This window comes from Homarus americanus, unplaced genomic scaffold (genome assembly GCF_018991925.1).
Source record: "Homarus americanus isolate GMGI-L3 unplaced genomic scaffold, GMGI_Hamer_2.0 scaffold8322, whole genome shotgun sequence".
NCBI classification, from domain to species: domain Eukaryota; kingdom Metazoa; phylum Arthropoda; class Malacostraca; order Decapoda; family Nephropidae; genus Homarus; species Homarus americanus.
In genome coordinates, this window is record NW_024730072.1 from 904 (window position 1) to 13,590 (window position 12,687).

At 50.7% G+C, this 12,687-nt stretch overlaps 1 protein-coding gene across 1 annotated transcript; it reads left to right on the forward strand.

The window, feature by feature from the left end:
• Positions 1 to 3,423: 3,423 nt before the first annotated feature.
• On the forward strand, positions 3,424 to 6,284 carry LOC121866883 (proline-rich extensin-like protein EPR1; the record flags this gene model as incomplete). The annotated part of the gene is made up of 3 exons (XM_042366620.1): positions 3,424 to 3,466; positions 3,731 to 3,821; positions 4,578 to 6,284. Coding segments are annotated over exons 1-3 (1,841 nt in total), but the record flags the coding sequence as incomplete, so codon positions are not given.
• Positions 6,285 to 12,687: the final 6,403 nt, after the last annotated feature.

A 12,687-nucleotide genomic window follows, 5' to 3' on the forward strand; every position in this document is an offset into this window, starting at 1 on the left:
CCACAAGACGAAATATAAAAAGTTATATACAACATCCCTGCATACATATTACACATAAGTAAGTTGTAGCACTCTTTACGGAGTGTGTGAGATAAACAATAAACCATTAGCATAGACTATATGACTGTGATAGATATACATTAATCACTGATATGTCTCAGCACTTTTGCATATAGTAATGAGGAACCTGACCAATGTCTCAGAACCTGCCACTCTCACCACCACTGGAACTCTGCCACCACCACCACTGGAACCTGCCAACACCACCACTGGAGCCTGCTACTCACCACACCACTGAACCTGCCACCACCACCACTGAACCTGCCAACACCACCACTGGAACCTGCCAACACCACCACTGGAACCTGCCAACACCACCACTGAACCTGCCAACACCTTACTCATTGAGCCTGCCAACATCAACACTGAGCCTGCCAACACCACCACTGGAGCCTGCCAACACCACCACTGGAGCCTGCCAACACCACCACTGGAGCCTGCCAACACCACCACTGGAGCCTGCCAACACCACCACTGAGCCTGCCACCACCACCACTGAGCCTGCCACCACCCACTGAGCCTGCCAACACTACCACTGGAGCCTGCCAACACAACCACTGAGCTCAAGCACACTCACTCACTGGAGCTCTGCCAACACTACTCACTGAGCCTGCCAACACTCACTCACTGGAGCCTCCAACACCACCACTGAGCTCTGCCAACACTACTCATTGGAGCCAGCAATACTCTACCAATGGAGCTCGCTGCACCACCACTGGAGCCTAAATACCTCACCACTGGAGCCTGCCAACACCACTCACTGAGCCTCCCACCACTCTCACTGGAGCCTGCCAACACCACCACTGGAGCCTGCCAACACCACCACTGAGCCTGCCAACACCACCACTGAGCTTGCCAACACCACCACTGAGCCTGCCAACACCCCACTGAGCCTGCTAACACCACCACTGGCTTCCTGCCAACACCACCACTGAGCTCACCACTACTGGAGCTTCAAGCACACTCACCACTGGAGCTCAAGCAACACTACTCACTGAGCTCAAGCAACACACTCACTGAAGCTTCTGCCAACACTCACCACTGAGCCTGCTAACACTCACTTAGCCTGGAGCCTGCTAACACCACCACTGAGCCTCCCAACACCACCACTGAGCCTGCTCAATACCCCCACTGGAGCCTGCCAACACCACTCACTGGAGCCTGCCAACACCACCACTGAAGCCTGCTACCACTCACCACACTGGAGCCTGCCAACACCACCACTGAGCCTCCTCCCAACACCACCACTGAGCCTGCCAATCATCCCCCCACTGAGCCTGCCAACACCACCTCACTGAGCCTGCTAATACCCCCACTGAGCCTGCCAACACCCCCCACTGGAGCCAAGCAACACTACTCACTGAGCTCAACACACTCACTGGAGCCTGCCAACACCACCAGCTGGGAGAGCCTCCTCACACCACCACTGAGCCTGCCATCACTCCCCACTGGAGCCTGCTAACACCACTCACTGGAGCCTGCCAACACCACCACTGAAGCCTGCCAACACCACCATCAGGCTCTGCCAACACCACCACTGGAGCTCTGCACACCACCACTGGAGCCTGCCAACACCACTACTGGTCACACCACCACTGGAGCCTGCCAACACCACCACTGGAGCCTGCCAACACCACCACTCGGAGCCTGCCACACCACCACTGAGCCTGCCAACACCACCACTGAGCCTGCCACCACTACTGGAGCCTGCCAACACCACCACTGAAGCCTGCCAACACTACCATTGAAGTTTTCACACTACCATTGAGCTCTGCTAACACTACTTTACTGAGCTCAAGCACACTACTACTGGAGCTCTGCTAACACTACTACTGAAGCTCAAGCAATACTACTCTCACTGAGCTCTGCCAACACTACTTCACTGAAATCCTGCCAACACTACCACTGGAGCTCTGCTAACACTACCATTGAGCCTGCTAACACTACCACTGGAGCTCTGCCAATGTCTACATCCTGGTCATTATGGAAGTTCTCTTACTATTTCCTCTAACACAGGAAATCAGATGTAGCTGCATTGTGTCTTAGTTCTGTGTCTGCCTGTGTCTGCCTGTGCTGCCTATGTCTGTCAGTGTCTGCCTGTCAGTGCATATTTCTCTATTTTTCTTTCCTCTATATATATATATATATATATATATATATATATATATATATATATATATATATATATATATATATATATATATATATATATATACTTTCTGCTGATGTCTGTCTGTTTCTCTGTGCTCTGTGTGATTAAGGTATTCCTGACTTCCATTAATCTATATTACACTCAAGCAATTTGCCCAAGAGGCACTGCCTGAGGAGGAGAAGAATGAGAAGTTTACAATTTCTCCGCCGGCTGGGAGATAATTACTTCTGGACTTGGTTTATAACGTGACACTCCTGAGACTCAATAAGAAAGTGTCACACTCCTGGAGACTCCAAAAAGAGTGGCACTCCTGGAGACTCAATAAGAGCACACACTGAGGCTCAATAAGAAAGTGTCACACTCCTGGAGACTCAAGAAGAAAGTGTCACACTTCTGGAGGCTCAAGAGAGAAAGTGGCCACCTTGGAGACTCAAGAAGAAAGTGGTACCTGGAGATCAAAGAAAGTGTCACCCTGGAGACTCATAAAGAGTGTCACACTCCTGGAGCTGGCACAGGCAGGTCACACTCCTGGAGACTCAAGAAGAAATCACACCCTGGAGACTCAAGAAGAAAGTGTCACACCCTGGAGACCTGGGAAGGAAGTCCACCTCCTGAGGCCATGAGTGTCACACTTCTGGAGACTCACAGAGTGTCACACTCCTGGAGACTCAAGAAGAAAGTGTCACACTCCTGGAGGCTCAAGAAGAAGTGTCACACTCCTGGAGGCTCAATAAGAAAGTGTCACACTCCTGGAGACTGATAAAGTGTCACACTCCTGAGACTGCAGTGTGAGACAAATGGAGGGTATGAAAAGGCTCATTACTGAGATTGCTATAGCGTTCTGTGGTGACGGCCTCAGGACTCAACACTTGGCCCTCACCAGGAGCTGTCGGCTCGATCCTCTTACTTGCGACCACTGATTGGGGGTTCTGAGTCGACTCCAGCTGCGCCCCCTCCCCAAAAACCTAACCTTTCATAACTTCTCAAACTTATGGAGGAACTACTTTATCGACCTATTCTTGGTGCTGGAGATTACTTACATCAACACAATACATTTCTAGATATCCATTACTAATTGTTAAAGTTGCACAAGATGGCCAGACAGATTGAGAGACAGATACACTATTTCCATACTTCCTATCTGATGTGGCGAGGGAGTAATGTAAATAATTTAGCTGAAGACGTAGGTACCACTGCCTTTCAGGCCTATAATGGTACCAACAATAGCGAGTGACGTCACTCTCACCTCTCAAGGTGACTCATAAGTGAGGGTGACCTGACTGTGTGTCTTGGCTCACAGCCCACTAGGACCCACAAAATCATCTCTCAACAGTGCAGTGTTTGGCACACACAAACAAGCGCTGAACTTGCTAATTATCCTTCAAATAAAAACAATGAACAACAAGGTATTTCTACTGTCAAAATGCCAATTTTCTGTAGGAAACAAATTACCGGTGAAATGTCTCCATTGTTATAAAAATGAGAACAGTTTTGGAAATATTCTTGGTGAAATTTCAGCTGTTACGGGTCGTGAGGAGGAGCCCACTGTCTTGTGGGTAGCTGGGAGTAGTGGCTGGAGTGTGGCAGGAGTGGAGGGCAGTTTTGAAGGGTGAGGGGAGAGGGCTGAGAGGAGTAGCAAGATAAGAGGAAGAGACGGAGAATAGGAGAAAGATGAGTGAAAGGGGGAAATAGGGGCAAAGGATTGAGAAGTAGAGGGCAGAGAAGAGGGAAGTGGAGAAGCTGCTATGGAAGGGGGATCAAGGGAAGGGGAGAGGGAGGAGGGGGCTTTAAAGTAATGAACCTGGGGATTACGGAAGTAAGAGGGGGGAGGAGGGTGAGAGTAGAGTAACACTAACAAGAACAACTACTAAACATGTCCACATTGATGTAACACAGCCACAATCAACAAACTCACACAACAGCAGCAGCAAGAGATGCACCTAACCCAATTAGCTTAACAAATTGGATTTACTGTCCTGTAGGGGGAGACGGGCCAGTGGGGGAGGAGGGCTTCCACTTTGAGCATGTTAATAGTGCTGTCGGGAGAGGTGGAGGAGAGGGATAGGGAGGGAGGAGGGAGAGGGGGACGAAGGTGGGGAGGAGGGGAGTAGTACAGAGGGAGGAGGAGAGAGATGAGGTAGGGAGATGTAGCGAGGGTGGATAGGAGAAGGGGAGGATAGGTGAGGGAGGGGTGAGAGAATGAGGTACTATGGTGACGGGCAAGTGGCAAAACTACCACCATCACCTCTTACCACCACTGCCCTACCACCCACCACCTCTACCACCATCACTCCCTACCACCATCACCCTACCACCACTCACCATTACCATCACCTCAACACCTCGACCACTTACTCTACTACAGCCCTGTCACCAGCCCTGACTATCCACCACAGCCTGGTCAAAGCCTCTACTATCCACCACAGCCCGTCACCAGCCTCTACTATTGTCCACCACAGCCCGTCACCAGCTGTCACCACAGCCCGTCACCAGCCTCTACTGTCACCCAACCCGTCACCAGCCTCTACTTCCACCACAGCCCGTCACCAGCCCCTACCTTCCACCTGGCCCGTCATGCCTACCTCTACTCAGCTGGTCACCTCTTGTCTCACAGCTGTCCCCAGCCCCTCCACCAGCCGTCAGAGCTCTACTATCTCCTGCCTCACCAGCCCTACCATCCACCTCACACCGTCATGTTTCTCCCATCACCACAGCCCGTCACCAGCCTCTACTTATCTACTCACAGCCGTCACCAGCTCCTCTACTATCCACCACAGCCCGTCACCAGCCTCTACCATCCACCACAGCCCGTCACCAGTTCTACTATCCACCACAGCCTGTCAAAAGCCCCCTCTATCCACCTCACAGCCCGTCACCAGCCCCTACTGTTCACAGCCCGTCACCAGCTCTCCACTGTCCACCATGTTTCATCCTCGTTTCATTATCCACCATGCACCAGCCTCTACTGTCCACCACAGCCCGTCACCAGCCTCTACCATCCACCACAGCCCGTCACCAGCCTCTACTATCCACCACAGCTCCGTCACCAGCCTCTACTATCCACCACAGCCCGTCACGCTCCTACTGCCCCACTTACAGCCCGTCACAGCCTCTGTCTACCACAGCCGTCACCAGCCTACCATCACAGCCCGTCAGCAGCCTCACTGTCTGCCAGCCGTCTCAGCCTCTACTATCCACCGCAGCCCGTCACCAGCCTCTACCATCCACTACAGCCCGTCTTCAGCCTCTACTGTCCACCACAGCCGTCACCAGCCCTGCTCATCCACACAGCCCGTCACCAGCTCCTACCATCCATCCAGCCTGTCACCAGCCTCCACTGTCTACCACAGCCCGTCACCAGCCTCACCATCCACCACAGCCGTCATCAGCCCTGTCTACCACAGCCCGTCACCAGCCTCTACCATCCCACCACAGCCCGTCACCAGCCTCTACTTCATCCACCACAGCCCGTCACCAGCCTCCCTACCATCCACCACTGTCCGTCAACAGGCCCACTATCCACCACAGCCCGTCACCAGCCTCTGCTATCCACTACAGCCAGTTACCAGCCTCTACTATCCACCACAGCCAGTTACCAGCCTCTACTATCCACCACAAGCCCGTCACCAGCCTCTACCATCCACCACAGCCCGTCACAGCTTCCCATTTATCCACCACAGCCCGTCACCCCCACTATCCACCACAGCCTCACCAGCCCTCACCATCCACCCACAACCCGTCCTCAGCCCTACTGTCTACCAAAGCCCGTCACCAGCCCCTACTATCCACCACAGCCTGTCACCAGCCCCCACCATCTGCCACAGCCCGTCGCCCAGCCTCTACTGTCCACCACAGCCCGTCAACAGCCTCTACTGTCCACCACAGCCCGTCACCAGCCCCACTGTCCACCACAGCCCGTCATCAGCCCCTACTGTCCACCACAGCCCGCTCACCAGCCCCACTGTCTACTTCACCAGCCCGTCACCAACCCCACCATCCACCACAGCCTCCGTCCACAGCCTCTACTATCCACCTCACAGCCCGTCAACAGCCTCACTGTCTACCACAGCCTGTCACCAGCCTATACTGTTCACTACAGCCTGTCACCAGCCTCTACTGTCTACTCAGCCAATCACCAGCCCATGTTATCCACCACAGCCTCTCTCTCTCTCTCTCTTTTTTTTTTTTATTTCACCTGGTCTCTTGATGAACACAAGCAGACAGCAAATTGTATCAACGCTGGTAGTGAAGACTCAATTCCACCTGAGGCAATACTACCACACACTACCATACTCCGCCACCATACTCCACCACCATACTCCACCATGACACACCACCATACCCACCACCACACACTCACCATACTCCACCACCACACGCTACCATACTCCACCATGACACACTACCAAACCCCACCACCACACACCACCATAGTCCACCACCACACACCACTATACTACACCACAGCACCATAATACACCACCACAGAACTACTACACATTCACACCACCACATACCATTAAACTTTACACGCCACCACACATCACACCCCACTCCCCAGATCACTGTTCCACCTCCTGTAACTCAACTTTCATGCTGGTTCAAATGGATCTGGAATTGAGTCAGAGGCGTTTTATGACTGTATAAACGTATTGGTGAATGACTCAACGATGACTGTATGACTCAAAGATGATGAATGACTCAACGAAGACTGTATGACTCGACGATGACTGTATGACTCGATTGACGACTGCATGACTCAAACGAAGACTGTATGACTCGACGATGACTCAACGATGACTGTACGACTCAACGATGACTGCATGACTCAACGATGACTGCATGACTCAATGATGACTATGACCCAATGACTGCATGACTCAACGATGACTATGACTCAACGATGACTGTATGACTCAACGATGACCATGACTCAACGATGACTGTATGACTCAGCAATGATTATGACTCAACGATGACTGACTTAACGAGACTGTATGACTTAACGATGACTTCAGTGATCAACGATGACTATGAATCAACGATGACTGCATGACTCAACATTGACTATGACTCAACGATGACTGTATGACTCAACGATGACTGTATGACTCCAACGATGACTGCATGACTCCAACGATGACTGCATGACTCAACGATGACTGCGACTAACGATGATCTGTACGCTCAGCGATGACTGTATGACTCAACGATGACTGTATGACTCCAACAATGACTATGACTCATCGATGACTGTATGACTCAACGATGACTATGACTCAACGATGACTGTATGACTCAACGATGACTAGACTCAGCGATGACTGTATGACCCAACGATACCATGACTCAATGATGACTATAGACTCAACGATGACTATGACTCAACGATGACTATGACTCAACGATGACTGACTTACGATGATTCTTACGATGTTGGGTGACTGCCGATGACTGTATAGCTAGCGATGACTATGACCAACGATGATGTATGACTCAACGGTGACAGTGACTCAACGATGACTGACTCAACGATGACTGTATGACACTCAATGATGGCTGTGTGACTCAACGATTATGACTCAACGATGACTATGATCAACGATGACTTGACTCAAATAGTGACTGTATGACTCAGCGATGACCTATGACAGAACGATGACTGCAAACTTAACGATAACTATAACGACGACTGCTCTCTCTATCTGAGAATTAGTGAAACACTGCAACACTCACCAGGTTGAGAGACTAATGTTGATGACGGTGATGAGGAAGAGGAGAGTAAATAAAAAGCAGAAGAATGAAAGAATTAAAAGAAAATAAAAAAAAAATGGAAAGAAAAAAATATTTTGAGAAAATTTCAAAATCCGGCTCTTTTTCACACATGCAAATTATGAGTGTGTGTGTGTGTGTGTGTGTGTGTGTTTCATCAGACACAACAGCCGGTTGCCAGCCAGAGTCGCCGGCAGCTTCTCACCGCACTGCCACCACCGTCCTGCCCTGCCCCTGTGATGTTCTTTCAACCGCTCTGCCGTCACAGTTAGGTCACCACCACCGTGACGTCATTCCGCCTCTCTCTCCCACACACACCAACACTGATTTAAGGTTTCGGTAATTTATTCTCTTATCATTCTTTCGTTTTCCTTTATCAATCTTTCCATTCTCACTTTTTCTTCAATTCATTCTTTCTTCCTTTCTCCCACCTCCCTCCGTTCTTTACTCTTCGTTTATCATCTCTTCTTCTCTGTGATCCTCTTTCTTTTTCTTCCCTCTTCCTGTTTTCTTTCTCCTCCGTTTTATTGGCTCGTTTTACATCATTATACATAACAATAAGGGTAATAATTGTACACACCATCTCCCTATCTCTGCATTCCTACCTCCTATCTCACTATCTTTGTATCCCTATCTCACTCTTCCCATCTCTATTTCTCTCTCTCTCGTTCACCCCGTCTCTCGATCTCTCTCGTGAGTCTAATCACCAACCTTAACAGCCCTACCACATACTTACGACGAACAAGGGTACACGCTACCACTCGTCATTAACAACAGCAGCAGCTACTCACCTGTAAGAGCAAAATAAATTAAAACTGATTATATAAACATATTACTGAGAGAGAGAGTTAAAATATTTGTGTGATTCTATATAAACCAACAAACACCATTATGAAACTTCTTTACACACACACACACACACACACACCAATAATAAACAAATCACATATAAATTTACACACACACACACACACACAAATAATAAACAAATCACATATATTTACACACACACACACACACACACACACACACACACACACACACACACACACACACACACACACACACACACACTAATAAATCACATATACACACACACACACACACACACACACACACACACACACACACACACACACACACACACACACACACACCAATAATAAACAAATCATATAAATTTACACACACACACACACACACAATATAATCAACAAATCACATAAATTCAACTAACCTAACCATTCATTAGCTCCGTCGCTGTCACGATAACGTGATATCGGCTAATGTTACGATATCGGGACAACAACAAGTGAGTAAATACCTTTGTTGGTTGTCGGCATTAAAATCATAATCTTCGCTTCGTTAATTATCGGCACAAGAACCGCGGAACCAGCGTCACCTTGTAAACCCCAGAACAACGCGAACCAATATAAACCAGCAGAACCAATATAAACCCTGGAACCAGCGTCACCCAATGTAAACCAGTAACAACCACTGTAAACCCCAGAACCAACATGAACCAATATAAACAGCAGGAACCATATAAACCTGGGAACCAGCGTCACCTAATGTAAACCAGTAACAACCAATGTGACCCAGAACCAACGAGACCAATATAAACCAGCAGGAACAATATAAACCCTGGAACCAGCGTCACTGGCCAAACCAGTAACAGCCAATGTAAACCCCAGAACCAACGCGAACCAATATAAACCAGCAGGAACCAATATAAACCCTGGAACCAGCGTCACCTAGTATAAGCCAGTAACAACCAATATAAACCCCAGAACCAACATGAACCAATATAAACCGGCAGGAACCACTATAAACCATGGAACCAGCGTCACCTAATACAGTAACCTTGTCTCCCTTGAACCAGCATGTCCTCATGCTGACCTTATAAGCACAAACCCACTGCTTCAGTCCCCAATATAACATCCACTTATATTCTGCATGTCATGCTTCCCGACCCTTGCTCAGAGCTATACTGTGTTTGTGTGTGTACCTTCCTATCAATCTTTCTCTCTCTCTCCTTCTTTCCCTCCTTCTGTTTGTAGGTAGTCCTCTCCCTCCTTCTGTTTGTCAGTAGTCCTCTCCCTCCTTCTGTTTGTCAGTCAGTCCTCTCCCCTTCTGTTGCAGTCACTTCCTTCCCTCCTTCACAGACAGAAGAACTGCAGTCTTACATCACCATCCAGGCACTTACAGTCAAAACACACATACATACCTTACTCTCCCTTCTTTACCCTCCCTGGCCTTACATACGTCTCCCCCTCTCCTTCTCACTCCTTGGCCTCCATGCATTCCTCTCCCTTCCCCTTGCCTCCCCTGGCCTTACATACGTCTCCCCTCTCCTTCTCCCTCCTTACCTCCCTGGCCCCTCCATACGTTTCCCCCCTCTCCCTTCTCCCTCCTTACCCTCCCTAGCCCTCCATACGTTTCCCCCCTCTCCCTTCTCCCTCCCTTACCCTCCCTAGCCCCTCCCTTGTTCCCCCCTCTCCCTTCTCCCTCCCTAGCCTCCCTTACATTTCCCCCCTCCCTTCTCCCTCCCTACCCCTCCCTAGCCCTCCCTTGTTCCCCCTCTCCCTTTCCTCCTTACCTCCCTAGCCTCCCACGTTTCCCCTCTCCCTTCTCCCTCCCCTTACCTCCCCTGGCCCTCCTCTCCCTCCCCTTACCTCCCTAGCCTCCCTTCTCCTCCTCCTGACCCCTCCCATACATTTCCCCCCTCTCCCTTCTCCCCCTTACCTCCCCTGGCCCTCCTTCCCCCTCCCTTCTCCCCCCCTTATTCAGACGCCACAACATGCATCCAAGCTCACACCTCCACGCCTGGCTCACACACACACCTCCCGCCTGGTTCACACACACACACCTTCCGCCTGGTTCCCCCGCCGTTCACACACACCTCCACGCCTGGTTCAACACACACACACCTCCCACGCCTGGTTTCACACACACCTCCCCGCCTGTGTTCACACACACGCCTCCCGCCTGCTCACACGCCTCCACGCCTGGCTCACACACGCCTCCACGCCTCGAGCTCACACACGCCTCCCGCCTGGCTCACACACCTCCCACGCCTGGCTCACACACCACGCCTCCCCGCCTGCTGGCTCACACGCCTCCACGCCTGGCTCCACACACGCCTCTCGCCTGGCTCACACACACACCCTCCCACGCCTGTCACGCCTCCTTCTCATTTCAGTTACGACTTGAGATGCTGTGTGGCAGACATCGACTTGCTGGTGTGTGTGTGTGTGTGTGTGTGTGTGTGTGTGTGTGTCTCCTTTTCATCCCTCTTGATCTTTTCTCTTCCTTGCTGATCCTCTCTCCCTCTCCTCCAACTTCTTTATCTTCTTCCTTTTCTCTCCATCCTCTTCCTCTTCCTCCTCATTGGTCCTCCTTCTTCCCCCCCTACCCCTCCTTCCCCCTCCCTTCATCCTCTCCTCCCCTCCTCCTCCTCCTTCCCTCCCTGTCCCCTCCTCCATGTACCTCCACCTCCTCATTCTGGCTTCCCCCTTCGCCCTACCTACCCCTCTTCCCCTCCACCTCCCCTCTCCTCTTCCTCCCATCTTCTTCCTCTTCCCCTCTCCTGCTTCCCTCCTTTCCCCGTCTAGCCCCCTCTCCTCCTCGTTCCTACTTCCTCCTCTACCATAAGAATGGGTCACCTTATACAAGTAAGTCAGTATAAGCCTGGCATTAAGCACTAACCAAGTGGGCGTCACCTGGAGTCGAGAAAAGTATGACGTAAATTATATTGGGTTTTTTAAAGTAAAATGACAACCAAGCTCCAGCAGTCTTTAAATATTTGTCACGCCTCTTGTCATGCAGGGTCTTTGTCACGCCTCTATCATACGGGTCTTTGTCACGCCTCTGTCATCTGAGGGTCTTTGTCACGCCTCTGTCATACAGGGTCTTTGTCACCTCTGTCATTGAGGGTCTTTGTCACACCTCTGTCATGGGGTCTTTGTCCGCTGCTCTGTCATGCAGGGGTCTTTGTCACCTCTGTCTAGAGTGTTTGTCCCTCTGTCATACAGGGTCTTTGTCTCCTCTCATACACAGTCTTTGTCCTCTCATTACATTTCGTTAGCAGTTGTCCTTCTCTCCGTGTGATGTTTTGGTCACATTGAATGTTCTTTCAGGGACTGACACATACAGATTTGTGTATATATATATATATCACAGTAGGTGCATGTGATCCATGTTATGTTGATAACCTCTCTCTCTCTCTCTCTCTCTCTCTCTCTCTCTCTCTCTCTCTCTCTCTCTCTCTCTCTCAGAACAGCTGAAATTACAGGTGCATTTATCGAGCGACGGGATACCTACACGGCCATCCCGCCACTGTCACCGCCGCACCTCCAGCTCATCTCCTCCACCTGCCAGTACCTCAACAACTCCCTTCAGCCTCACCACGACCTCCGCCACCACCGGTACCCCCAACAACTCCTTCACCATCACCACAACCTGCTCCACCAGTTGCCTCCAGCTCCTATACCACCACCACCGTCTGCCACCACCACTTCCACTCACCACCAGTACATCAACTCCACCTTCTACTACCACGCACCACCACCACCGCCGCCACCAGTTGCTCAACAGCTCCACCTTCCCACCACCACCTCCTCCACCAGTGCCTCCAGCAACCTCTGCCATCACCACGCCTGCTCCTACCAGTGCCTCCAACAACCACGCTACCACCACACCTA